This window comes from Hippopotamus amphibius, chromosome 7 (assembly GCF_030028045.1).
Source record: "Hippopotamus amphibius kiboko isolate mHipAmp2 chromosome 7, mHipAmp2.hap2, whole genome shotgun sequence".
In the NCBI taxonomy this organism is placed as follows: domain Eukaryota; kingdom Metazoa; phylum Chordata; class Mammalia; order Artiodactyla; family Hippopotamidae; genus Hippopotamus; species Hippopotamus amphibius.
The window spans coordinates 148,467,358-148,495,016 of record NC_080192.1 but is presented as its reverse complement, the minus strand read 5'-3'; the positions used below and the strand labels follow the sequence as shown (position 1 = coordinate 148,495,016).

Below are 27,659 nucleotides of genomic sequence, written 5' to 3'. Positions count from 1 at the left end.
ACCTTCCTCTGCAGCGTTGGGGGAGTTTTCTCCTTTTTTGAGTCAAGGGTGTGTGGAGGAGCCCCTCCGCCAGCGCCCCATCCTCTGCACCTGCGGGCCCGGGTCTCCCCCCCGCTTCCCTCTCATCCTCCCGCATCGCTCGCTCAGGGCCTGGTAACCTCCCACCCGCGGGGAAATCGTCCCAGGGTGAGTGTCGAGGCGAGGCTCACGGGAGCACGTGAGATGTGTGTGCTCGCTGCTTGTCTTGTACGTTCACAACGTACAAACTTCAGGTGGTTTAAAATGGCTGAATGTTCTGCTTATTTCATTCTTAACGAGAACAAGAGGGGACGAACCCATCAGATCCGGTAGAAATTCCGGGACGGGACGTGGTGGTTTGTAAATAACACAACACGTGGACGGTGTGGTGCGCGGCACACGACCGGTGGCACTGCTTACGCCCGCCGCTAGGGCCGGGCTCTGCTGTCGCTCACCGCAGTCCTGCGGCCGGGGCTGTGGTACCCAGGGGCTGTGGTACCCAGCGACTGCGGTGCTGGGCTTTGTGATAAACACACAAAAGCTTTTCCAAAAAGAGCTAAAGGATTACATACACTTTCACTTCAGTGTGGAGCTATACATAAACATATTGTTTTCAATAATTTACCCCCCGACCTGCATTTAAGCTTGTGTGGTGGAGGTTGCTCCTTCCCACAGGCTTTGCGACACACGAATGTCTGCTTTGTACATCGATCCTGATGTGTCACGATTTCTGTTTTGTTCACGGGGTGCCTGCGCCAGCAGAGAAGCCACAGCACGCGCACATAAACCTGTGGGAAATGGGCAGATGCTCCCGTTCTCCCTGCTTCCCGCAGACTCTCGCTTTTTAATCTGAATATTCTAAACAACGTTTCAGTGTAAGAAAGGCGCCGCGGTGCTGTGGTGAAGGCTGAAACGGTGCTGGGAAGAGGGCTTCTCGGGGTCGAGGTTAAGGGTGTACAGCCTCCCCGCCGTGTGCGCCACGGGGACTGAACGTGGGACTCTGAGCCCGGGCGCCTGTCACTGCGCAGCTCGTGTGACCGCAGCACCTGTGACCACCTGCTCGGTGATGACGGCGCCCACGCGTGGCTGTGCTGGGTTTCAGTCATTATTAATCCGGATTTCCAGTGCACGTAAGACGTTAACAAGTATTATCATTTTCTCATATTACCCAGAGGTTTATGACAATAAATATTTAACAAGTGTCTGAATTTTACGAAGACTGATTAACTTGCAAAAAGAACAAATTACTTCTGTTTTAACACAATTATATTTCAAACAATGATGAAATTTACATAACCTCATATAACACTATAGTAATTTGACTTGAAAAGGCAAGTGTAACATAAATAGAAAATATCTCATCGTAGCTAATTTGCATATTTGAATATTTACATGGATTGAAACACATTATTCTGTATTTCCATTTTACATCCTGATGCAATGGCAGGATTACCATGGAAATAAACTAGAGTCACTTTTCAGCTGAAATCCACAAACCTAGCTTAATTTGACCAAAGAGTTTATTTTATTTGGGAGCATTAATTAAAATTTCAAATTAAGATCAAACTTCCATGGTTTTATTTTATCACCCATTTTACCACTTTTTAATTTGTTTCCTTAAGACTACAGGTGTCCATCAAAGGGACAACATTTCAAAGATTTAACTGGAAATGCTTTTAAATTAGCTGTTATTTAACGACAGAGACAGAGAGATAGAGACAGAGGCGGAGACGGGGGTGCTTCTGAAAGGGACCCTGTGGAGCTGGAAGGAGCGTACATCTCACCTCGTGGGTGATGGAGGTATTCTGGGCAAAGTCTCAGTGTAAATAGTAACTTTATTAGTTGCCTAAAATTTTACCATTACCTTCAGTAATACAAAGGCTCTATTTTATTTTCAACAAAATTTAATACTAGTTAATGACTAGAACTAATATGAACAGTTGACATTAAATATTTATCTGCAATTTAAAGAATTCCAGTGTTAAAAGAATAACTTATTACTTGGTTTCCAATATTTAATCAAAGACTTACAAGTTAAAACAAATCTAGATGAAGGCAAAAAAACCCGTTGAAGATGTGTTTTGTGCGGGTCTCGGCCTCGCTCTAATCCGTGCTGTGGCTGGACCAGACCTGTGGTTCTCACTGTGGCTGTAAGATGCCTTCAGCGGTCGCCACGAGGGGACTTTGAAGAAATGAAAGTCCGTTACTGACAGGACCTGGAGATTACACAGCACACCTGGGTCCCACAGCGAGCCTGGGGTCCCCGGCAGAGAGCGCGGGGGCCTGGGGTCCTGCTTTCACTGGGGGTGGGGGGCAGTGTTTCCAGGGGTCACTCTTTGTTGGTGAATTTAAACATAAGAGTGGGAATTTAAAGCCCAGGAAGGGAAAAAACAAGTGGCCCAAATGGTCAGTCACTGAAATCAACCAAGATGTCTGAGGCCCGGGGGCCTCACCGCGGTGGGGGGGGGGGAGCGGGGGAAGGGAGGGGGTGCGGTCAGCGGGGGTCCTGGCTCTGCTGGGGTGTGGTCGGCAGCGTGTTATTCAGAGAGGGCCTCCTCCGGAGTCAGGCACTTGTGTTACACAAAAACAACAAAACAAAAACAAGAAACCCCCCAGCTGTCCCTGTTTACACGGCAGAATGCTTTACATGTGGTGCAAATTTGTTGTCTTGTTAACAGGAGTTATCTCTCTGCCTCTAGGAAAATAGAAAAGTTAAGTGGAAATAATGCTGCAGAGATTATACGCAAGCTTCACAATACACAGGTTTTCTTTCCTTTTTCCTTTAACGTTCTGGGCACGTTCTCATTAATTAAGGCAGTCTCTGTAAATGTGCTCCCGAGAAAGAGGGGAAACTCCTAAGTGGCTTCTGGGATTCCTGCTTAATGTCTGTGTCGACGTAATGAAAACTGGGGTCCTGACTTTCCACGCGTGTGATGAAACCGTCACTGGGAGGCAGTGGCGTCTGTGCTCCTCATGAAACAAGGCTTCTGCGTTTGGAAAGTGAATCTCTGAATGTGCTTAAAATGATCACGGCAGGGAGGGGGCTGGTGCTGTGCTGTTGGCATTTCCCCACACCCGTGTACACACACGCACACAGACACACGTGTGCTCACGTTCTCACACACACGCACATTTCACCCCCACAGACTCCCACATGCACACACATCCACGTGCACACGTGTGCACACGCTCACACTCACGCCTGCACACGCACAGGGCCAGCTGCTGCAGACGCTAAGCCTGAACGCCTGCCACGAGGCGCACGCTGTCTCTGAATCTCTCTTAACGCTCTTGCCCCTTTTGCGACCCTGCAGCCGACCAGACAGGGATGTTGTTCGTAGGGGACACCCTTCTCCAGGTCAGTACTTTAACTTCAGCCCTCAGCTCTGTTGCATGTTAGTTCATGTTAGTTTTGAACGGAGACTCATCAATCATTATCCTCAAAATTCTTAATTTCTCATCTTTTCAGGTTAACGGCATTAACGTACAAAATGCAACCCACGGAGAAGTGGTAAGTCTATTATATTTTATGGCTTTTGTTGTTTTTATTAGATATTCGCTTTTTGAATCATGTTTTTCTCTGAACGTACGTTTCACTCTGTTCATGGTCACAGAGCTTTAGAAAAGCTCAGCAGGTTTAGTAAGTCGTGTTTCGAAGGGGCCTCCGTGCCACGTCCCTTCACAGTCCACACGTGATGGTCCTCTCAGATGCTGTACGGGGTAGACTTGGTGGCTCCTGTTATAAAGATGGGAGGGTGCACATTCAGGGAGTGGGGACCCCACCCCAGTGGCCCGAGTGCCGCCTGTGAGGCCCCCCGGCTTTGTGCGCTCGTCCGCCTTGGAGGACGTCTCAGGACACTCACCCCTGCGGCGTGTCTGGATGCTGGCTGTGGACGTGGGGGCCGCAGGCTCCGCCCCAGCACTCCTTTCCAGACGTGAACTTTGCCCCAGGTCAGGTCAGACCCCACAACACAGCATATTAGTAATTCGTTACTAAGGGAGGAATTACTGTACTGCGAGCCTGGAACCGGGGAGAGATTCGTGGGTGGGATGGCCTGTTTCTTGGTCTCAAGGGATTTGTGGTCTTGGGTTTAGGTTCAAATGGATGACATGCTCGCATCTATTTACTTCCTAAATGTAACATTTGGGTTATTTTCCAATTTCTGCAAAAGTTTGCTTTCTTGAGTGACAAAACGCATAGTAATTCAAAAAGAGACAGTGCACACGTAGGTAACTGTATCCCAGCCCAGGGGAAGTGAAAAACCTTCATCCAAAAAGAAAAACTTTTGAGTAAATGATGTGTACAGTTTATAAATGGAGCTATTCCGATATTTGACTGATACAAATACGCTTTTTGGACCAAATTATCAAATTACAAGTCTACCGTCTTCTGTGACACAAAAGCCATGATTGGAACACTTCTGATGACACAGTCTCAGCTTTTCAGATTCATGAAGTTCACAAAAATATTAAATTTGTAAAAGACCTCATACATCACACGGTTTCGCACCCTCATTTTTCAGAGTGAATTCTAGCTTCACTTAATCCTAGAAGAAGAAGGCCAGTCGTGCTCAATGCAAAAGAGCCACAGGGTGAACCTCGTCCTGCATACTGTCTCCTGCTTTGGAGAAGCTCCACTGCTTTAGGACGACGGAAGCGTGTTTATTTCCCTCTTTTTAGTACACCACGTGTGCCACCCACACCAATGTACATACGGAAGCGGGCCTAGCAGAGAGTAAGATTTCCATGATCTTTCTGGGCAAATTCTGAGACATCTCACTATTCAGAGAGGAAGGAAATTGACGTTTGGAAAATCACTCCGTCTGACCTGCGTGCAGAGGTCAGCGATGCCTGGGAGGAGGTGGTGCTGGGGAGCTGGTCCCTCTGCAGGACCCAGCCCCACGCGGCCAGGAGGAGACGCGGCCACGGAGCCCCACAGCAGAACCCAGACCGACGTCCAGTGAGGTCAAAGCAGGGTCAGTGCTCGGTGCTGCAGGATCTGAGAATGAGAAATGTTACAGAGCTTCATGTTTACGCAACGTGATCAGAATTTTTAAAAAATCTCAAATGTTAACTTAACTTCCAGTGTAGCATGGCAGGCCCGAGTCTTAGGCCCTATAAAAGCTGCTGATGAAAATGGCCCTAACTGATAAACATCACAGCCTCATTTCACGAGACCTCCTTTTCAAGGTGAAATGAGTCCTTTTTATACATGTTTAGTCATGACAGCAGTTTTATGGTCACTAAGGTCTCAGGACAGATTCTAAGTCCTGGTGATTTTGAACTCAAAAACCCTTAGAAATAAAGTCTTCAATTGTGTTTAAAACACGGTAGAAATGGAAGCTTCCCGGTCATGGTTCCGAGCAGCAGCCCGGCCGACAGCCCCAGCAAACCGCCATCACACATCTCACGGGCGGTGGCTCTGGTCACTCGGGAGATGGCGGCTGCGTTTCGTAGGTGTCTTGAGGCTGGGTCGCCGGTTTCTCCAAGTCGTTTGACAAGTACGTGCTTCAGCTCCTTCCCCTGGATACCGAAGCAGGGCGTCCATCAGGAGTCAGCGAGGCCACTGCCCTCTAGGACGGGCCTCTGCTCTCGGGCCCCGGGGCGGTGGCCTTCTCCCCCCCACGGCAGCCCCCGCCCCTTCCAGCAGAATTCCTCGCGGCTGCCCACCGCCTCCTCACGTCAGCTTCCCTCCCCGGGGTGATGGTCACCTTCCCTCGGTCTCTGCTCATACGCGTGAGTGTCCCGAACACAGGAGGGTAAGGCAGCCTTTCCATCTTGTTGGAAGGAGCGTTCATTAGATAGAGAATAGATTGAGGGATAGATAGATAGATAGATCATGGGTGGATAGATAGATCATGGATGCATAGATGGACGGTTGATAGGTGGATAGATAGGTAGATGATTGATAGATGATTGATAGATGGATGATGGATGGATGGATGGATGATGGATAGATGGATAGATGGATGATTGATGGATAGATGGATGACTGACAGGTGGATAGATGGATGATAGATGGAACGTGGGTGGATGAATGGTGGGTGGGTGGGCAGATGGAAATGTAGAGACAGAGGTAGAAACCCACCAACAGCCTTTGCTTATGCACGTGCTGGAAACTGTTCGGAGGCGTGGTCCTCAACCCTGACGCACATCAGAGCCACCCGGCCCCCTGCGGAGGTGTGACGGGTAGCTTTGGCTCAGCGTCGCTGCTCCCTAACTCCTGGATCTCTGAATTAGCAGGGTTCAGAGTCACAGGAGCGGGAACCTGAACTCCCAGGGAGGTCACGGGTGTGTCTGCGGGCTCTTTGTTGCTGCCATCACACTGGGGGGCAGGGGAGTCTAGCTCTTGGTCACGTGCTCCCTTCCTCCCCGGGGCCAGTCCAGGCTGGTCTTGTATGAGCCACTCCCCTTGGCAGTGGAGACGCACACGTCTGGCTCCCATGGCCTTGGGGGATGGGGACACGCAAACCTGATGGACAGTGTTCTGCCTGCGTTGCGGCGCTGACCGTGGTCGAGCGTCCAGACCCAACCTGCGCCCAGCGGGCAGGTAGGAGCTTTCCCCCGGGGACAGCGCTTGTTAGCAGACCCCGCTGTGCCCGCAAACACAAAGGGGTGTGTGTCAGGCCGCCTGGCCTCCCTCTGCCGTGGACGCTGCAGCGCCCGGGGTCTTTGGGTGGTGGGCCCGGGGGGCAGGGCGCTGCACAGGGCGGCGCGGACCTGGTGCAGCGTCGCAGGACGGTGGACGGTGAGGGGGCGGGAGGAGCAGCGTGTCCGGCGGTGGGCCGCGTCCCCATCGGGATCCAAGCCGACCACCAGGAGGCCTTGCTGTCCTGGCTGCGGGGCGGGGGCTGGGGGGGGGGGGGTCTCCTGCCGCAGCTCCATCTCCGTCAGAGGTGCGGGCCGGCCGCTTGTCTACCTGTGGCCTCACTTTCTGCTCCGGCACTTCTGGGTCTTAGTGAACTCTGCAGGGTGTTGCCTCAGGTCACCCCAGGATGTCACAGTGTAGCAGACCCGCGGGAGGCCGCGAGGGGTGGTGACAGGTGGGGGGCGGGGTGGCAGAAAGACAGGTGACGGGCCTGGCCCCGGTGCAGAGCCCACTGTCGCTGCGGCTTCTGGTGGCATTCGCCGACCGCCGGAACCTCCGGAAAAGGGAAGCGTTGGCCGTGCCTGTGGTTGTAACCCGGGTACCAGGAACGTGACCTCTCTGTTCTGGGGAAGAGAACGCATCTGGGACAGCGGCTGTAGCTGTAGTTCTGTCCGTCCGTCCTTACAGTAAAGCACCGTCGTTCCTAACAATGCCTGTGCTCTCTGCCGGGGCCGAGGTCGCACGTGGCCGGGGAGGGCAGAGGAAGACGCGCCTCTCCGTGCCCCGGGCCCGCCCAGCAGCACGGCCGCGCTTTCCCGTCTGGCCGCAGAGCAGCCGTCCCGGGGGTCCCCACCTGCCCCCCCTTACCTGAGAGGCCTGACCGCCTGGGTCAGGAAACCCGCGTGCGGATTCTACCAGTTAGGGCACGTGTCTGCTCACCTCTATTCAGAGAAGGGAAAGAGAACCACAGGACGTGTTGGGGACAGATGCGGGGCGGGTCCGAGGCGCAGGGCAGGGGCGCCGGCCGCCTGCTGGGCAGAGGGCGTGTTCAGGGCGATGCCCGCTCCTGCGGGTCTGCAGAGACAGGCCCAGACGCAGACGGGCAGGCACGGAGGCCGGGGGCGCCCCGGGGTCCGTGACCAAAGGGCCTGTTCCCGGGGACCTGGCTGTGAGCACAGAGGGGACTAGCCCAGGGGTCACCGCGCACTGTGGCCGGGTCTGTCAGATAGAAGGACACAGGGAAGGGCTCGGGCGGGGGGGAGTAGAATAAAGTAGAATAAAGAGGTGGTGAGGGTGCTGGCACCGTGAGGGCTGGTGCCAGAAGCTGTGGGTGAAGGATCCGTCTTGTTGGGGCCAGAGAACACGTCCGTGGAGCGGGAGGACAGGACAGGAGGGGCTTCCTGTTCTAACACAGTCAGTGCGTCGTATTTCAGTTACAACATTTTGAAACGGCCCCAGCTCCTCAGACATGACCGTGGGGGAGATGTATCTGCTCCCTGGAAGGCTCCCAGGCGAGGCTACGTCAGAGACCCCCCGGAGGAACTGCGCTGAGGCCGCGAGGCTACCGGCCCCCGTCCCGGACCGAGAGTTTGAGCCCCCGACGCACAGGATGGAGCCGTAACCCCTGTGATGATGTGGGAGGAGGGGCCTTTGGAGGGAGATCAGGGTTTGATGAGGTCGTGAGGGTGGGGGCCCCCCAGGAGGACCAGCGCCCGTGTGAGGGGGCCCCCAGAGCTGGCCTGGTGCCCTGTGAGGGCACAGAGAGAAGGCCGTCTGCAGCCAGGACCAGGGCCGTCGCCAGAACCCAGACCCCCGGCACCCTGGCCGTGGACTCTGCCCCCAGAGCCGTGACGGAAGGTGTCTGTTGGTCCAGCCCCAGCCTGTGGTGTCTTCTTTGGCAGATGAAGTCGTTTCCATGAGACGCCCCAGTGGTTTAAACGGCTTGAGTGGCATTTTAAAAGCTTGGGGAAAATTCGTATGAAAATTGAATCCTTTCTACAAAGGAAATATGCCTTCTATGGGGAGAAGAACATGGTCAGAAAGCATCCCTGCTCCCCTGTGCTCACAGCAGCACTATTTACTACAGTCAAGTCAGGGAAGCAACCCGAGTGTCCGTCGACCGAGGAACGGATGAAGGAGACGCGGTGCACGTACCACGGAGTATCACTCAGCCACAAGAAAGAATGAAATGAGGCCCCTTGCAGAAACACGGATGGACCTGGAGACTGCCATACTGGGTGACGTCAGACAGAGAAAGAGATACTGTAGGACAGGAATCTAAGAAGAAATGATACAAGTGAGCTTATTTACAAAACAGAGACAGACTCACAGGTTCAGGGCAGGCCCTTGCGGTTACCCGCGGGGAAGGGAGGGGAGGGATGGTGGGGCGCGTGGGACCGCCGTGCGCGACCGCCGTGCCCGCTGCTGTGCTGAGGGGGGGTGACCGCCAGGGCCTGCCGTGGAGCAGGGAGCTCTGCTCGCTGCTGTGTGGCGGCCTGGACGGGAGGGGAGTCTGGGGGAGGACGGGTACGTGTGCGTGTGGCTGAGTTGCCCTGCTGTGTGCCCAGAACCATCACAACATTGTTAATTGGCTATACTCCACTATAAAATTAAAGTTAAAAAATTAAAAAAAAAATAAAAGTGAAAAAGAGATATGCTTGACTGGCCTGTAAGGACGTGGCAGCCCAGCTGGTGAGCCGGAGGTTGGAGATCAGCCCCTGCGCGTACTTGGTCAGAGCAGAGCAGACGTGCAGGGCGCTAGGGCTGGAAGGTGCCGGAACCGCTCATCTTACTTAGAGGCAAAGGCAGCTCTGTGCTGCTCTGAGGTGGAGACAGGGCCGCCCCTCCCAACACCCCGCAGTCTGCAGGTCATGACTTGAGGATGGAGACGTGGTTTTGAAGTCATTCACTGAATTTGCAGGCGTTCACGGTCCATAGTCAAACGTATTCTCAAGCAGCACATACACACTTTGAACTAAATTGAAAAAAAAAAACGAAAAGAAACTGGTGCTGAGGTAAAACCTTGGCCTTGTCCAAGCATTTCAAAGCCCAGAAGCATCAAGGCAGACCCTTGGGATTTGAAAAATAATAAGTTGACGTAAAGCCCCGTCTCTCACGGAAGGTGCCCCTGCCTCGTGCTTTAGGGTTTCTCCCAGAGAAATTAACGTGTCCAAAGGGATACTTCTTCAAGGGCCTGGGGCAGGACGCTGAATGACTCAGTTACGTAAATATTTGAGTCTTTTTTGGGTTAAGTAGCCTTTATTATGTAGATTTTAATGCTTTAAACCGCGATTCATCTCCAGAAAGACTTGTGAAGTTATTATGTAACACTTGTTGAGGTGTGTGCATGTGCAGATCACATAACAGAAACAGCAGGAGAGCTTGACCCCAGAGACAGTCACAAATCTCAGACTCTTGCCATCTAGGTGACACCCTGGTCTTACATTTAAAGCCACATGAGCTCTGAGGACAAGGCAGGTTCTGTCCGCTACTCGGACGTGACCCCCACCCTCTCAACACCCACATCTGGAGAGGGCAGGGTTGCAGGCTTGGGGTCCTTTCCATGCAGGAGGGGAGGATGTGGTGACACTGTGATTTTATCAGACTCACCCTGGTTCTCCCCACCCAGGGAGACACGAGGGCCCTGCTGCCTTGTCAGCTGGGAGGAGCTGAGGTGATGGGTGATGGTCTCTGGGGCCTCGGGCCGGGTGGTAGGTGGTCCCAGACGAGCCCCAGCTGTTCAGTCGTCCAAGCAGAGTGCCTGTCTCGTGGTCACGTTGCTCTCCTGGATGTTTGACGGGAGGGTTTGACTCCTCCCTCCTCCCGGGCGTGGGCGGCAGCCCTGACTTGGGGAAGGCACCCCCTGGGGCATTTCATCCCGGTTGCCTGTGTCTGTACCCACGTCCCCCAGCAGGAGGAGAGGGGGCTTCGGGAAGCGGCGACCGGGGCAGGTCAGCAGCAGGGTTGCCAGGACAGGAGCCTGGGGAGGCGTGAAATGGAGAAACGGCCTCAGGGTCACGACACGTGGAAGGGACACCACAGCACCCGTGACGCAGGAGGCCGTGGACACAGGGGGGAGGAGGCCATACGGATGCTCGACGACCCCAGGCTGGGGTTTTAGTGGGATTTCACAGGCGGAGGCGGAGGGGAGGACTCGGAGAAGGTCCCCGGGGGACAGGAAAGGCGTTCCTCTGGTCCTCCTGGCAGAAGCAGGTCATCAGCAGGTGTGTGTGCAGGTGAGGACCAGGGTGGCTCAGACACGTGCAGCCTCTCTCTCCTGGGCTTCGTCTCACGTGTCTGAAGCACGTTTGCTTAAACGAGGCAAACACACTGAGCGTTGAAAGCTGACTCTGGAGCAGAAGTCGTGACCTGTTTGGGCTGCGGGTGCAGGGCCTGAACCGCGGGAGGATGACTGCCGCCGAGGAGGGCGAAGTGACGCCCGCTGGTTTCTCCAAAGTTAAAATGTCGTTTACGTTTTGAAGCTCGTTTTTTCGTTGTCACAGTTAATCAGCTGGCGTGTGTGGCCCGTGTCTGAAATTTGGCAATTTGCCCTCCATGCGGATTTCTCATGTGACTTTAGTTTCTGGGATGATGTGTGTAGAGTGTGGAGGGAGCCTGGTCTTGAACCTCTGTTGACGTGTGAACATGTGTGTAGATGGGGCATGGGAATCGTGTACCTGGGGACATACAGCCACCCTTCGTTACCCCAGGCAAGGCTTGCAGAACTTCCAGAGTTTCCAAGGTAATCATGAACACTGACTTCTCGAGAGACAGGCGAGGTGCGTAGGGATTCACTTTTTATTTCTGCGCTGGTCCCTCTGTGATGGTAAAGCAGCTGTCTTTTTCACATTGACAGGTGCATCTCTTGAGAAATGCTGGCAATGAAGTGACCGTTGCTGTGGAGCATCTCAGGGAAGCACCATCATTTCTGAAGCTCCCGTTAGGTAAGGGGAAGGGGAGAAGGTCAAGGGCGCCGGGCAGCCATTGTTTATCCAGATGACGTTGCACAGACCGGAGCGCAGGTCATTTCCTGAGCTCGTATTCAGAGAGAGGAAAGATGCAGAGAGCACCTCAGCACCACCTGTTCCTAAGACGTCCTGCCCTTTAATACGTCCACGGGCTTTTTAAAAGAGGGCATCCCCAGACGGCCCTTTGTCAATAAATTAACTAAGCTTCCTTCCTCAGGTCACCTTGCTGTGACTGTGTTTACCTACACCCATGCGCGCACACAGGTATAGAAACAAAGTTTGCATTTGAAACATCTCTGCTGACATGAGACATGTTTAATGTAAAGAAGGAAACAACAGTAAACCTGCACTGTGACGTGTCTCCCATGTTTTCATGCAGAGCCTGTAATTCTCTGTTATACACGGATGTGGTCCAGCAGGGAAGAGGATAAGTTGCACGTCTATAAAAACACTTTAATCGAAACAGGTGCTGTGACCCATTCTACTCAGGACCTTTCTAAAGGAAGGCTGCCGTCTAAAAGACCAATATTAGAAATGTATAAAGTTTCCATCCTTCCTCGATTTAGCGGCGCTGACTTGGAAGCAGAGGGGCTTTGGCCTCGGGGGCGGGGCCTCCGCCCGTCCAGGCTCCTGGGAGGCGGGGCCTCCTCCCCAGCGGCCGACGGCTCCTCTCTTTTCCCTTCTTCCCCCGGTGCCTTCTCGCCCACGGAGCAACAGCTCCCCTCTCCCGGGCGGGCCTTGTGGCTGGCATCTTCTCCCTCTTTCCCATCCGTTCCCCGGTTGTCAGGGCCTCTGCTGCTACCCCTGGGCCTGGCCGGGTTCCGGGGCCACGGCGGCTGCTGAGACCCGATCTCACGTCCGCATCCATGGTGACGGAAAGGGCCGCTGAAGGGCTGGCCCGGCTGTACATCACCTTCCTGAGTGACCGAGCAAATCCGTTTCAGCAGCTCGATGTTTGTCCCCATCAGACCTCAACCCGGAGACGGTGCTACTTGCTGATCTCAGAAAAACGGATGGTCCCCCCACCGCTGTGAAAATACGAGTCGTCACACATCCTACCTTCTAAAAAAGACCAACATTAGAAATCAGGCCACACGTTCAAAGAGAAATAAATGCCGTAGACAGCACGAGAGTTTCCTGGGTTCCCCAGTGGTTCTTCCAGAAGAGGGTAAAGGCCCACTGACAGCAAATCCCCAGTGTCCGCGTGGCGCCCGGGTGCTGGGCGCGAGTGAAGGCGTGAGGCTGGTTCACAGGAGCATCGTGCGTGGGGGCGGGGGCTGCACGCTCTGCGTGGGCGTCTGTCCTGCGGGCACCTCCGCGCGGGGAAGGCCGTGCTCACCGGACAGTGCGGCCGGGAGGGCGCAGGAGGGGGACGCGTCTCCCCAGGAGACAGGGCCGACTTTGATGTTCTGCGTAAACTCAGACTCTTAGACTTTTTATGAGGTAGAATTCACATACAGTAAAAGTCACCGTTTTAAGGCGCACGCTTCAGCAGCTTTAATATTGTCCCTGTGCTGTGCAGCCATCACCACTCTCTCATTCCGGAATGTTCCCATCACCGCATAAAGGAACTCTGTACCAGTCCTCCCCTCCCCCAGCCCCAGGCCGCCGCACATCTCTGCTCTGTCTCCGCGGATTCGCCGTCCTTCTGTGCCGGCGTCCTTCACTTGGCAAGTACCCCGTGTGCCGGTGCTTCCTTCCTCGTTTTAACTGAATGATTTCCGCTATATGGGGAGACCAGGCTTTGTTTCCCTCTTCATCAGCCGAGGGGCAGGCGGCCTGCGTCCCCTGGGGACTGCTGTGCCGAAGCCGGCGTGAGCCCTTATGTGGTGGTTTGCGGGGACGTGCTTTCCGTCTCCCGGCCACACGCCTACGCGTGGGGATGCTGTGTCACATGGTCAGCTGTGGTCCGCTTGTCGAGGACCTGCCGTGCTGCTCTCCACGGCGGCCCCAGCATCTCTCCCCACCAGCCGTGCGCGAGCTCAGTGGAGTTCCCATAGACCAGAGCTCGTTTTATTAGGTTAGGTGTTTTCGTTACTCATTAAAACTATTTGTGTCGTATTTTTTCTAATATTGTTGTTTTTGACACCAACTATTTTTATTGTTAATAATTATGGACACTGATTATTTTTTAAATAATGGGTTTAATTAGTGAGAAGCAGAAAAAATATTACAATGTTCAAATTTCTCTTTGGGGATGTAGATGAAAAGATACTCATTCACCAGAAGTAAGTTGCTAGAAACCAGAGCTTGCGGAAGCGTCGGACTGGAATCGGCTCCCGCCCGCTCTCAGCCCCGCCCACAGCGCTTGTCTGTCACCCTCAGTCCCCGCCCTCCGGTGAGAGCCTTTGCAGGATGAGGGAAATGAAGACTATTTTGATCTTTGCTCCGGAGGCACGGATGAGCTAAGTTATGGAGATACCACACGTGCCGTCAGGATAGAAGACGTCGTAAGAAGCCGGCAGAGCTCGGGCAGGACAGACTCCAGGTCCGGAAGCCGCCTGCGCGTGGGAAGCTGTCGCTGACTGTGCAGCAGGTGACGGAGGCGATGACGCGGACGGGGCTGGGGCATCAGATGCAGTGAGACCTCGAGCTTCGCGCACGCGCCGCGGAGCCGTTCCCGCGCTCCGGAGCCCTCTCGGAGCCTCTCAGGACGTTTCTCCTCCTGCAGGGATGCGGCGTGGAGCCTTGTACAGACGTGTCGGGCCTCACAGACACCGTGGGGATGGGAGGGGCCGGGAGGTGTCGCAGCTGTGGAGGAGGGGCTCGGCCGCAGAGCCCCCACCCCCACCCCGGCCCCGCCGGCCCTCCTCTCATCCCAGAGCGCAGACCATGCGGTGGGCCCCGCGTGCCGGCGCACAGAACTGCGTCCAAGGGGCTCCAGCTCCGCCTCACAGGCTTCTTCCCGCGGGAGCGTGGAGGCGGGAGGCCCCGGCGTGCTCTGCACACGGCATCCTGCACGTGTTACGACGTGTCCTGCTGCTGGGCCGTCCTCAGGGTTTCCGTCCCCTCCTCCAGCGCCCAGGGGACCTGTGACAGGCGCTGGCTTTTGCTCAGGCGTCGGGAAGGGTCTCCTGTGCTGTATTTGCCAGATGCTCCTGATTCCCGCAGCAGGGAATCTGCACGGTCAGGATGCCACGTGTGTCGCATCGCCCCAGCGTGAGTGGACGGGAAAGCTGTCCTCACTTGTATTCCGGCCGGGAAACGTTTGGGTTGGGGTCGTAAGGTGGTAGAAGAACACAGCCTCCCTCCTGAAGCTGTTCGCTGACCTTGGCGGTGGCCTGGAAGATCCGTGTGAAGGCCCATGAGTGTGTCTGGTGCTGTGGAGCAGTTTAAAGCTCTGGCTGTACAGTCTAGGGTTTAACACCAGCGCCTGCTTTACCCGAGCTGTGCCGGGGCTTTGGAGGGGAGCCTGTACGTGCGTTCACTGCTTTCCAAGGAGAAAACTGAGGTCACAGGAGCAACTCGCCTGACGCCCGCGTCTCGTCCTCACCTGTGAACGGGCGGTAACAGATAACGACCGCACCGGAGGCTTGTGTGTCGACATCCTAAACACAGCGACACCGCGAGGCTTTCAGCTCCGTCCCCGGGGACACAGACGCTGGTGACATGTGTGTGACCCGTGCTTGTCCTGCTGCACGGGTGGGGCACGGCCGCTGCTGCCCGCAGACCCGCAGACCTGGCGGCGGGGGTTGGGCGGGACAGCCCCCTGGGCTCCAGCCCGTCACCGTCCCTTGGGAACTTGACCCCAGTGGAGTCCGTGTGTTGTCGTCTTCCTAGAAAGTGAGAAATCTGGGTTTTTAATGCAGTGTCTTTGTTTTGATCAAACAAAACCGATGTGCAGGTCAGACTCAGCTCTGCCTGCCCGTTTGGAACATGTGCCCGATGTGACTTGTCCCAGTAGCTGGCTTCTGACAGCAAACGTTGGCTTTGAAACTTTTTAAGCTAAGAGAAAAGAAGGGCCCGTGTCCCAGGCTGGCCCCGGCCTTGGCCGGGACACGCCCGACCCTACGAGGCCCCGTGGGGCCCTTCCCGTCGCCCATTTAGTAACGGGAGACGTGGGGTCCCTGGCTTCTCCCTGAAGTTGCCGACTGGGTTGGGAAGACGGGGTGAGCCTGACCACGGCGGTCCCGGGGCCGCTGAGTGGGTCTTGCTGATGTGTTCGGGGGAAGGGCTTCTTGCCTGGGGGGTTGGGGGGGGCTTCTCCTTGCCCCCGACCCTGGCGCCCCGTCCAGTGCCCAGCGAGGGGCCCCAGGCCCTGGTCGGGGCGATGTAGCTGAGGTTCACTACCACTCCTGCTGTCCAGCTGGCGCACTGGTCTCTTGGGCGGGGGCGGGGGTGGAGGGAGCCGGTGCTGTCCCCCCCTCCGCTGCCCCACCTCACCCGGCGCGCCCAGGGCCGCAGTGGAGTCCGGGAGGCGGCCGGGTGGTGGGGGACGTGTGGGGACAGGGCCCCCGGTCCTGGAGCGAAAGGACGTCCATCCCCGAACTTCCTGCTCAGGAAGCCCTGACTTGCCTGAGACGGACACTCGACGTGGACCCTCTGTTCACCCGGGACCCGACCTTGGCTCCCTGCTGAGCCTAGAGCGGCTTCCTCTTTCTTTAAATATCACTTTCCTCAAACTTACCTGATTTGTCTATTTTTCACTAAAGCAATTTGCAGTGCAAAGATCATCAGAAAATGTCAAACAAATAAATAATATCGAAATTCAATCGGAAAGTCAAGAAGAACCTGTAGGAAATTAGCGTTGTTACCCTTGTGGGGGTCCGCGCAGGTGCGTGAGGCCCCCGGGGCCCGGGACCGGCTGGGGAGGCCGCCGTCCCTCTGGACCTGGTGCGGCTGTGGCGCGATGCTGGCCCTGGCCTCCTGCCCAGCTTCCCGCGGGATGCAGACGGGCGGCCACGTGGTCGGGGTGAGGGGCCGGCGCCGGCTGCGCAGCCTGTACCGGGGACCTGCTTCCCCCCGAGGCACCGGGGCTTGCCCAGGGGCCTCCTTAGTGGCCTCCTTAGGTGGGCCTGAGGGTTCACGCGCTAGGGCTCCTCCTATAGCTGCGTCTCAGCGAGTCTCTGTTTTGTTTGCAGGGTCCCCGGGACCGTGCAGCGAGCCCGCCAGCGGGGCCTCCTCCCCGCTCTTCGACAGTGGTTTGCACCTGAACGGAAACCCCAGCAGCACAGTAAGCCGCCCCCGCTCACCTCTGATGGAACTGGACGCCCCTTCCCTGGCAGAGTGAGGCAACCCTCGCTGCCCGTTTCAGAGGGAGATCACACCCGGGCCTCGGGTGTGCTTCCTCGGGTGTGCGTCCCACGTGGATGCCTGGGCCTCCACCTGGACGCCTGGGCCTCCACGTGGACGCCTGGGCCTTCACGTGGACGCCTGGGCCTCCCCGTGGACGCCTGGCCTCCACTGTTGGGCACTTCCAGCTCGTCATTCCTCTCGTGAGCAGGCCTGAGTGCATAATTTTGAGGTAGTTTCCGGAGTCCCACCTCTGATTCTCCCTGGAACCCGGACGGCGGGAGCTGCCGGGCCTTGTTCTTCGGAAGCTTCCCCCAGACACACAGGAAAGGGTTTCATTCCCGAGTTAGTGGACTCACCCAGGACGTGTGGTGCCGTGTGTCTGCAGTGAGTTCCCATCACCCTCCAAGTCTCCACCTTGCCCAGGAAACCAGGGTTGAGCGAACCGAGGGGCGGGCGGCAGGTGGCCTGGGTCTGGACGGCCACCCCTCCCCGAGAGAGGTCTGGCCTGACCTCGACCCCGGCTGGGTGGGTGCAGAGAAGGGTCAGCGTCCAGGGTACGGGTGCATCACCCACCGAGCCGTTAGAGACACGGGTTAGAGTCCTGTAAGCAGTTTGAGAAAATGTTTTGTGGAAATCATACCCCTCTCGCCTCCCGACCACCGGCTACCCGGGCGGCAGTCAGTGACCCGTGTTTGTACAATCCACCCTTAAAATACCATTCTCTTCCACTTTCAACCCTTTCATATAGTTCCTGATATTTTAAAAATTGTGTTTAGGGTCTGCGTGAGTTATGAAGCAGAAAGATAAAATAAATGTCCATGAGCTCACGACGTAATCTGCAGTTAGGACGTTGTCCCCGGCTTATGCAGCGGCTGCCTGTGTCACTCCCGTAGCCCGTTTTCTGGCCCACCCAAAATAAACAGCATCCTGAATCTTGGGTGCGTCACTGCCTTGATTAAAAAAAAGCTTTATCCGTATGTATAGATCCCTAAAATATACCATTTCATTTTATGTTGAGCCTTGTAAAATGTTATTCTGCCATAGCCTCCTGGGATCTCCTGTTTCCCTGCTATTATGTTTTTTGAGATGCACAAATGTTGTCATGCATGTGCCCGATTGCTTTTCGCTTGTTTGTTTTTTCATTACGGCTTTTAAATGTGTGAATATACTACAGTTTATTTACCGATTATCAACCATCACGAGACACTTGGCTTTTTGTTTCTCGGTTTTCTCTCGTCTCCTGGCACTGAAACCAGGGCTGCCGTGAACACACGCGTGAGTATGTCTTGGCTGCAGACCCAGAGCTAGAATTTCTGGGCACAGATGAGGCCAGTGTCTGATTTTCAGAATAATGACAACTGCTGTTCCCAGGTGGCCGTCCCAGGTCACCGGCTTCTCGGGGCTCCGTGTTCTGGGCTCGTCTTTCCACGCACAGCGGGTGCGCGGCGGCCGCTCCCAGGTGCGGAGGGGCCTGCTTGCCTGTCCTGCCTCCCCGTCCTGTGACGTGTGTGCAGCACGTTCGCTCCTTGACCTGTAAAGCTGCTTGTCTTCCTGATCTCTTGGGAATCTCCACAAATGCTTGGAATTAATGTTTTGTTGGATTCAGGTCTGAAATCTCTGCTCACACTTTGCAGCATGTGTTTTTGTTTTATTTGCGCTACCTTTTGACAAATAGGAGTTAGTCTTGGTGGAGCCAAGTCCATCCGTTTCTTCCTGGGAGAGTTTGTGGTTTTAGGATCTTGTTCAGGAAACCCTTTCTTATCTTAAGCTCATAAAGATATCTCCTTGTGTTTTTTCCCTAAATATTTTTAAAGCTTGTTTTTCACTTTAGGTCTCTAAAACATACAAGACTTATCTTTGTAAAACACGTGAAAGGCTGGGATCCAGATTCATCTTCTTGGGTAACCCGTTGTGCCAACCTGTGTCCCCGGTCACTGCGATCACATCGCACTGTCCGGGCCGTGGGTTTGTTGCTGAGACCTTGGTTCTATTCTGCTTGTCAGTATCAGTCCCAGACCTCACTGCTTAGTGACTCTGCGTTTATAATAAATCTCGTCGCTGGAGGCTGGGCTGTCACACAGCCTCTCTCACTGCCTTTTCCTCGTGGACTCTGTAATCCGCTGCTGACACGGGGAAGCCCACAAAGCTTTGACCTCTGGAAGACCAGGGTCCGCAGTCTCTCTAGGCTGGAGAGTGAAATGGACTCTGCCCTGCGGTTTGTTTTCTCAAAGGAGATGAGTTGGAGCCGTCCTCAGACGCACAGGGTTCAGGCCGTTTTCGTTGGCTGCACCTTCAGACACGCGCACATCACTTCCCTCCTCCGGGACCAGACGTGGTGGAACGAGAGGCAGCGTGTGCCGAGTTGAGACGCTTTATGACCACAGGAGCCCGGGGGCCGGGTTTCCCCTCGTGGCTCTGTGCCGTGACCCCCGACGCATCTGTAGCCCCCGCGTGTGGGGTGGGGGGAGCTTGGAGAGCGGTTTTCACGCCGTCTGTGACTCCCGGAGCTTTCCTGGTGCTGCCTTGTGTGTTTGACAACTTTCCTGGGCGCTCGTTTGAAACCAAAGTATCACCTCCTCCCGCAGACGCTGCGTCGTCTCACTCTTCCCTCCCCCGCCCCGGGAGAAGCAGTCTGCTCGCGGCTTCGCCCCCGGGCCCCACGGTCTCCTCCAGACCTGGGTGCGGCGCACGCGGCTGAAGGGTCTGAGCTCGTCACTTGCACGCGTGGTTTCTGTGTCAGGATCCTCGCTGATATTTGTAACAGCAAGAAGCCTGGCTCTCGTTAGCGTCGCTCGTCTAGACCGACCCGTGTGTCGGGTCCTGCCCTCCCCCGCCGTCCCCGCACCCCTGCGCGCCCTGTTCTGGCTCCGGTTGGTGGGTTAGGGGTCATGTTTTCCTTCTCAGAGGGAACAGAGAGGGAGGATTCCTTGATCACCTGATGGTCCAAAACCGTTTTCCTGTTTCCTGAGAGGTGGCTGGTGTTTTCACTGGGTGTGCTTGGAACTTGGATGCCCGCCGGGTCCTTTGAGGGGCTTTAGACGCCAGTGTCTCTGCTTTCCCTGTGGCCGATGCAAGACTGAAGTGGGTCCGATTAGTTTCCCTTTGTCGGAACACCTTACCAGAGATAAATAAGGAGCTGCAATTAAAGAACAAAGGATTCGTATTAAATGCCTGATTTTCTAAGTTAAAATTTTCAAAGGATTAACTCAAAAGTGTATACAGTGAGGGACACAGTCATTTACAAAGGCATTGAAAAGTGAGTGGTATACGCCAAACGCTGCAGCGATCACCTGTAGGAGGAGAGAATGTGGGTGACTGGGTGACTTTTATCTTCTCCCTCATATGTATAGATCTGTTTACTAATAATAGTATTAATAACACAATAGCCACAATTTACACAGCAGTTATTATATAGCAGCAGTCCTTCCACATGTTGTGTATCTATCATGATTACCTTCTTTGTATGGAAGAGGGTAAAACTCCCACGCAGAATTTAACACGTTTACCAGGGGAACACAGCTAGTGCCTGCTAGTACATAGGAAGGAAACATGGCTAGTTCATGCTAGTGCATAGGAAGGAAACACGGCTAGTGCCTGCTAGTACATAGGAAGGAAACATGGCTAGTGCCTGCTAGTACATAGGAAGGAAACACGGCTACTGCCTGCTAGTGCATAGAAAGGAAACACGGCTACTGCCTGCTAGTGCATAGGAAGGAAACACGGCTAGTGCCTGCTAGTGCATAGGAAGGAAACACAGCTGGTTCATGCTAGTACATAGGAAGGAAACACGGCTAGTTCATGCTAGTACATAGGAAGGAAACATGGCTAGTTCATGCTAGTGCATAGGAAGGAAACACGGCTAGTGCCTGCTAGTGCATAGGAAGGAAACACGGCTACTGCCTGCTAGTGCATAGGAAGGAAACACGGCTGGTTCATGCTAGTACATAGGAAGGAAACACGGCTAGTTCATGCTAGTACATAGGAAGGAAACACGGCTAGTTCATGCTAGTGCATAGGAAGGAAACACGGCTAGTTCATGCTAGTGCATAGGAAGGAAACATGGCTAGTGCCTGCTAGCGCATAGGAAGGAAACACGGCTAGTGCCTGCTAGCACATAGGAAGGAAACACAGCTAGTTCATGCTAGTGCATAGGAAGGAAACACGGCTAGTGCCTGCTAGTGCATAGGAAGGAAACACGGCTAGTTCATGCTAGTACATAGGAAGGAAACATGGCTAGTTCATGCTAGCGCATAGGATGGAAACACGGCTAGTGCCTGCTAGCTCATAGGAAGGAAACATGGCTAGTTCATGCTAGTACATAGGAAGGAGACATGGCTAGTTCATGCTAGTGCATAGGAAGGGCACGCGGCCAGTGCCTGCTCGCGCACACCGAGGGAAGAGCTGCTCAGAATTTGAACCCCATGATCTGGTCCTGGAGTCCTGCTCAAGTCTGACGGAACAACTCAAGTATCTATTTTTGAAATGGATCTGTTTTTCTTCCATTATTATCAATTCACAAAATGTTGATTTTTCTCTCTCATAACTCAGAAGTAACTTTTCTCTGATGTAACTTTTTGTGCCGTTGTTTTCCCACGAACCAAGTCTGTTCCTAAGAATCTGGACACCGGAAACGCGGCCCCTTTGCTCACGCTGGTGCCTGAGCTCTGCGGGTCGCAGGATTACGTCAGGGTGTCGTGTCCCCGCCGAAGCCCCCCAGTCCTGCTCATAACGTCATGTTTTTCTAAAGCAGTATTTGCACACTGCTCTCTGCTTTCATCCCCTGCTTCAGTACTTCACTGCCCTGTATCTTAAATCGGTTCTGGAAGCTGTAAGGACCTCACGTGGTTTCCAAATAGGCCTGATTTACAACCACCCAAAGAAGCGTCTAAGCATCGGGCCCTACTTCACCTCATCATTCGTGTTTCATAAGATATTTTTAATCTTATCATCGTAATAATGATTTCAATGTGAAGAATAAAGCAGTAACCTGTTGTTAGATACGTTCATTTGCTTTTAAGTTATTGTATTGCTGTAATATTTTGAAATTTGTATGACTCAAATAATTTAGATACTTGGCTGTCTTCACAAAATTAATGAATTCATTAATAACAAACTAAGCATTTCCTCTCAAAATATGTCAAATTCAAATAGAAAAATCATTTTCATACTGCTATGGCATGCAGAGACCCTACCGCACAGCACTGCTGTTTTGTTCCTGAGATCTATGTCTTAATTTAGCTGCAGAAAAATATTTTAGAGTGACCCTCCCCCTCAATAATAATCAATATTCGATGACTAATTGAGACTTTAAGAGCTGCTCTTTGGAGGGAAAACAAACAAAAATTATTTTAGTGAGAAGCACATTTGATTAAAAGTTGACAGATACGACACTTTTGTAGACTATGCGCGCATAAACCTGTGCAGAGCTGCCTGTGTTTTCTTAAACTACTTTCCTAAGATGCGGTGTCATTGGTCCTTGTAACCTTAGTGACCTGTCAATAGGTCACCTCCCAAAAGAACGGCAGAACCCCTGCCGTGCAGGGTGTCCGGGGCGTCACGTCCAAGTCCAGGGGCACCTGTTCTGCCCAGGGGCTCCTGCAGGTCAGCCTGACTGCCCGGGGGGGCCGGGCCCCTGGAAGATTCAGACGCAGACGTTATTTCATGCCCGTCGTCTGGACGGGAGGCATTTTCAAAGAAAATTACAACCGGAAATGCAGTAAAAGCGGAAGCTCTGTTACAAAAATGTTTTCGTTCTGGATCTGTGTTAGAAAGAATTGGGAAGAAGAGGAGGCCTCTCAAGCCTCCCAGGCCTAAGGCGCTCGTCTCCTGTCTCCGAGGGAAAGTGTTGCCGTCAGGAGGTGACCCGTGAGAAGCGAACCCAGAAACAGTCCAGGGCCAGCACGCAACGAAGCGCATGGAGGCCACGCGGCTGCTTTCCTGGAGCTGCGGCCCCACTGCCCCCAGCCTCGCAGCTTCCGTGGGACGGGGTGAGACTGGGCACTGTCTCCATGAGGAGCTCTGCGGTCTCCTTGGCCATCCGCCCCCAGAGCTCTTCCCTGCTACCAGGTGCCCCCTCGCTGGGCCCGGGCGGCGCCCTCAGGCCTCTGGTCCAAGTGGATTGTCCGCCAGCCTGTTCTGGACACGGCCTGGGGACACGGCCGGCCCTGTCCCAGCGCCCCAGGGCCACACCCCTCCTGTGTGGTGGGAGGAGGGCGCCAGGACCAGCTCTCCCCGAGACCCTCCCTCTCCCTCTCCCTCCCCCTCTCCCCCCACCCCGGCCGCGGTCTTCAGATGATGCCCTGCAGCTCCCAAGGGCACGGTCGGCTCAGGCCCCGGCCGCCGCCCAGGTCCCCCCAGCACCTGCAGTCCGGCCCCGACACCGGCTCCTCTCCTGGCCCCGCCCTCCGGCCTCGGCCATGCCACCTGCACAGCCGGTGAACGATGCTGCCGGCCACCCAGACCCCAGCCCGCGTCCCGCGGGGCTGTCTGCGGACGGCGGCGCCTCCCTGGAGTAAGACTCCCTGTGTCCTAACGCGTGGATGACTGTTCTCCCAGCAGAGTGCGTGCCGGCCGGGCAGATGGACTCGTCGCCTTGGGACCGTTGTTACGAAGCACACCCTCCGCTGGGCACGTGGCCGGTGTGGACCCTGGGGTCTGGGAGGGCCCGGGGCTCCCCAGGAAAGGCCAGGCGTGTCCCCGGGGCCGACCCTCTAGAGCGGAGGCACGGGGTGGCCGCGCAGGTGCAGTGGAGGCCATCTCCTTCCTCACTGACTCCGGAGCCTCTTGGAAAGTGACAAGAGGAGAGAAACGGGGTGGGGGGGTGCAGGGAAGCTGCTTCCCGAGGCGGGGGGCTCCTTTCCTGTCCCGCAACCCCTGTGACTGGAGGACGCAGGTGGGACCCCAGGGCTGGAAGGGGGACCTGGTCCCGCTGACGCCACCGGCCTCGTCCCTCCGCTCCCCACCTGCCCCAGGGATGGGTGTTTCACTGCTGAGTGATGGGAAGACAGAAACGTGCAGGAGGCCTGTGCGGGGACGTGCGGCTGCCTCTGCACGTGGCGCTGCTTACTTCTCCTGAGAAAATATCTCCGTAACAAAGTCGCCTCTGGTGCTGGGAGGCGGTTGTGAACACGTGGTTCTGAGGTTCTTCAGGAGAAACGTGAACGTTCGCGGCAAGACCTGGAAGTGACCCTTTGCGTGGGTCACTTAGCCCACGCCGCACAAGAGTAAAAGTCTTATCTTCTTCTCAAGCCTCCGGGTATTTAGCAAACATGTGAAAGGCACGCTAGCGCGGACGCCCTGCAGCGCTGGCGTCTGTGACGTTACAGAGCGGAGCTCCGGTTAGACCAAGTGCAGCAGCCGCAGGGGGTGTGTCGCTGAGAGAACTAGCTGCGCCCTGAGGACCCAGAGTTTTCTTCTGCGGCAAAACATTGTATTCCAAGTATGTCTCGTTCAAGGTTTCTTGAGTGCGTAAATAGGGCAGTTTTGTTGGTAAATTTACTGATTTAAATCTGAGAACTCACAGCACTCAGGGGCAGGACAGGCGGACACGGTGGTGGGGGCGGGGATGTGGTCTTGGAGGCAGGATGCTCGTGTCTGCCCCTCAGAAGCGCCCGCCTGATGGAGGCGGACCCAGGTCACAACCCGGGGACAGGCTCTCGCTCTCAGATGCGGTCCCCCCCAACCCGGCAGCGATGCTGTCCGGGGCCAGTGAGGCCAGGCTCCTCGTGGGGCGAACGTCAGGGTGAGTCTACACGCGCCTTCCCCTCGGAGTGGACTCCCCAAGCGGTGGAGTGTGTGCATCTGGGGCCGCGCCCTTGAACCTGACGAGTCTCATCTCTCTGCCCCCCACCCTCACCCGGGGACGGCCACCTGCCCACCGGGAGGATCCAGGACCAACAAAGGCCACGTGTCATGCGTGTTGCCTGAGGACGTGGCAACGGGCAGAAGCGGGTGGTTTAGAAGCCGCAGAGCAGGGCTGGACCGTCACCCTCACCAGAGAGGAAACCGCGAGGAGAGTACTTTCCTGGGTAAAATTTACCGCGGGGAAGCCACAGCAGCGAGCTGGAGGAGAGATTACAGTGGAGACACAGCGTAACCACCAACGCTTTCCCCGGAACGAGCGCGAGGCCTGCCATATATCAGCGTCATTACAGTTGTTTAAAATGAGTAGAGTGAAAGCATCGTCTGTGAATACTGCAAGGGGACCATCCTGTCGCAGCCAAAACATTCCGTCATGGAGACGCTATGCTCTCACCTCAAATCAGACACTGGCAGTAAAATTAATTGTATAATTATAAAAGACTCTCCCCACAAAGAAAAACTTTTCTCTTAAGAATATGCTGCAAAACTCCGAGCTAACTTCTCAGTCTGTGTCTGCCTTTCTGTCCTAAATCTCTGAATCCTGAAAAAATTGTGTTTCAAGTATTTTGTTTCGAGCAGTTAAGGTCTAAAATTCCAACATAGTATCTGGGCCAGCATCGAAAATGCAATGTGACTGTTTCATATCCAACTTTAGGTCTCTCTTTTTGGGGAAAAAAATCTCTTTCCTCAGACTGTGTTAGGTTCTTTTTTCTTTTCAATTTGTTAAGAAGCGTAGGTTTGGTACACCTCATTTTCCACAAAAAAATGTGTTTATAAAAGTCTCATATAAATAATTTTGTTCTAATTAACTCTAATTTTATGGTATACGATCAATATCTTAGCAAGGCAAGGAGTACTTTCAGAACGTGTCTGTTTTGATGGTGGGGAAGGAGCGTAACTGGATGCCCAGACACAGCTGCCGAAGACACGGTGCGGCCGTGAGTCGATTTGGGGTCATTCGCTGCCGTCTCCGTGGTCGAGCTCCGGCTCCTGGCCCACCGTGAAGAACCACGTTCCAAGGCGTTCACTCTGCGAGGAACTGCTCCCCTCCCCCCACGCCCCTCCCCCCCCCACACCCCGAGTTTCTGGTTTTCGGTTCTGAAATGAATTCGTGGACGAGGCGATGATGGGAGCCGTTCCCGGTTCTGTCTGCTCCCCCTTTCCCGACGTTCCCACGCCACGAGCTGTCTTCTGTTCCCCTGGATCTTTTCCCCGGAAAGATACTAGAGGATGTTATGGCGGAGAGGACCCTGATGGCATTAGCCTGGTCTAAGCAGTAACGCCGGCTTCTTCCGTGCGGGGTGCCTGGGGCCACAGGGGTGTGGACAGCGGCCTGGAGGGGCGCCCGCCCGTGAACAAGCCGGTGGGGGACGCCCGCCTGGGGCAGCCTGACACCGGGCGGCCGGAGCCACCTGTCAGGCTGGAGCCGTCGTTTTCCAGCAGATGCCATGGCAGGTGAAGGGGCCTGGGTGTGGGGGTCGCAGCGTCGAGAGGACGTCGTGAGAACCGGCGAGGGAGGCAGCGCTCACACAGGAGGGGGGCGCGTGGAGCACAGGGACGGGGGACCGAAGCGGGCACCAGGGGGCCGCGGGCAGTCCCGGACTCCTCAGCCCCCTTTCCCGTGAGCTCGGAGCCGTGTGTCCCCGTCGGTCCCAGAACCAGGAGGGGCGGCTCTGAGCACAGGTTGCTCCTCGGGGCACCGGGAGCTCGGGGACGCCCCGAGGGGGAGAATTAGGGGCCCAGGAGGCCTCCCCGCGTCACCCCAGACCCCGCCAGCCTCAGCTGCCTCGGCTGCTTCATCCTGAGACGGACCGACACGTGGGCACAGGGGTTCGGCCCTCTGGACATCAGGTCTCGGGAAGGACAGTCAGTGGATGGAAGCTCTGAGCTGCTCCGGTTTCCTCAGAATCGCAGGATTTACTCTCCCGGTGGAAGGTGGAGAGGAAGCATGTCCGTGGGGTCCAGCCCTTCTCCGCGGGGCCGGACCCCCACTTGGCGGTACGGGGGGATATTCGCTCCACGAAGACCGTCAGGACACACAGCCCACCACACGCTGCCAGTTAGACAGGAGCTCGGGTCCCTGACCAAGCGTCTGCCTCCACCAAAAGGACTCTGGAGACGGGAAAGCAAGAGAGAAACAGCAGCCAGGAAAACACAGACCTGCCGTGTTCAGAGCTGGCGCAGGCCCCACCGTGCCGCCGTCCACGCCGCAGGGGCCAGGGGCACCGCAGGGAGGACCACCTCTCCGCGTGGCCCGTGACGGCTCCGTGAGGCAGCCGTGGCGGCTCCGGCCTTCCCTCTGCATCACCTGTCGTCCCCTCCTCCCCGGAAGCTGCGATGCCCAGAAAATCAAAGGCGGAGAGAGCGGCCGGGGCTGACACCTGTGCCCCCGGGAGCTGCGGCAGGGGGGCACCGGGGTTCAGGCAGGAGCCAGGGAAGGGCCTGGGGGGGACCATCCAGAGCTGTCCCCGCGCCCCGGGTGTCGCGCCTGCCGCTCGCAGACCCCAGCAGCACCCTCAGGTGGTCTCCCCCGCGACCACATAGGGCCGTGCCGGTCACATACGTCTCACTAAGTTCAAGTATTGGGATAATTGGGACTTTTCCAAGAAATCCTTCTTTCTGAAGACTTATGAGGTGCATAGAGAGCTCAGACTCCCTCGACGTCCTGAAGCCCCTACAGGGGCAGCGTGCCATCCTGGCCGGCGTGTTACAGTGTGATCGCTTCCGGCTGAGGCACCTCCCAGGGTTCTGCTCTCAGTGCTTCGCTGTTCCTGCCACAGCACAGGCTGAAATTGTACAGGAAGCAGGCCCGCCCTCCAGCAGAATCTGTGAAGGTAGCCGGTACAGACCTGCGGCCCACAGGCGTGTGTCTGCCGGGCGGGCACCTTACTCTCATTGAAGGTGACGTGGTGACTGTTTAGCTGCTTGCTAGCTTTTGAGTCTTTCCCTTAGGTTTAATAATTATATTTATTGATCAAAATTGTTAGAAA

General features: G+C 55.4%; 1 protein-coding gene across 1 annotated transcript in view; it reads left to right on the top strand.

Moving 5' to 3' along the window:
- SNTG2 (syntrophin gamma 2) overlaps positions 1 to 27,659 on the top strand; it is a 118,882-nt gene that overhangs the window by 22,390 nt on the left and 68,833 nt on the right. The window contains exons 5-8 of the mRNA XM_057742662.1: positions 3,333 to 3,376; positions 3,488 to 3,529; positions 11,463 to 11,550; positions 16,656 to 16,747. Of these exons, the coding sequence (XP_057598645.1) occupies positions 3,333 to 3,376; positions 3,488 to 3,529; positions 11,463 to 11,550; positions 16,656 to 16,747 (266 nt within the window). The remainder of the gene's footprint in view (positions 1 to 3,332; positions 3,377 to 3,487; positions 3,530 to 11,462; positions 11,551 to 16,655; positions 16,748 to 27,659) is intronic.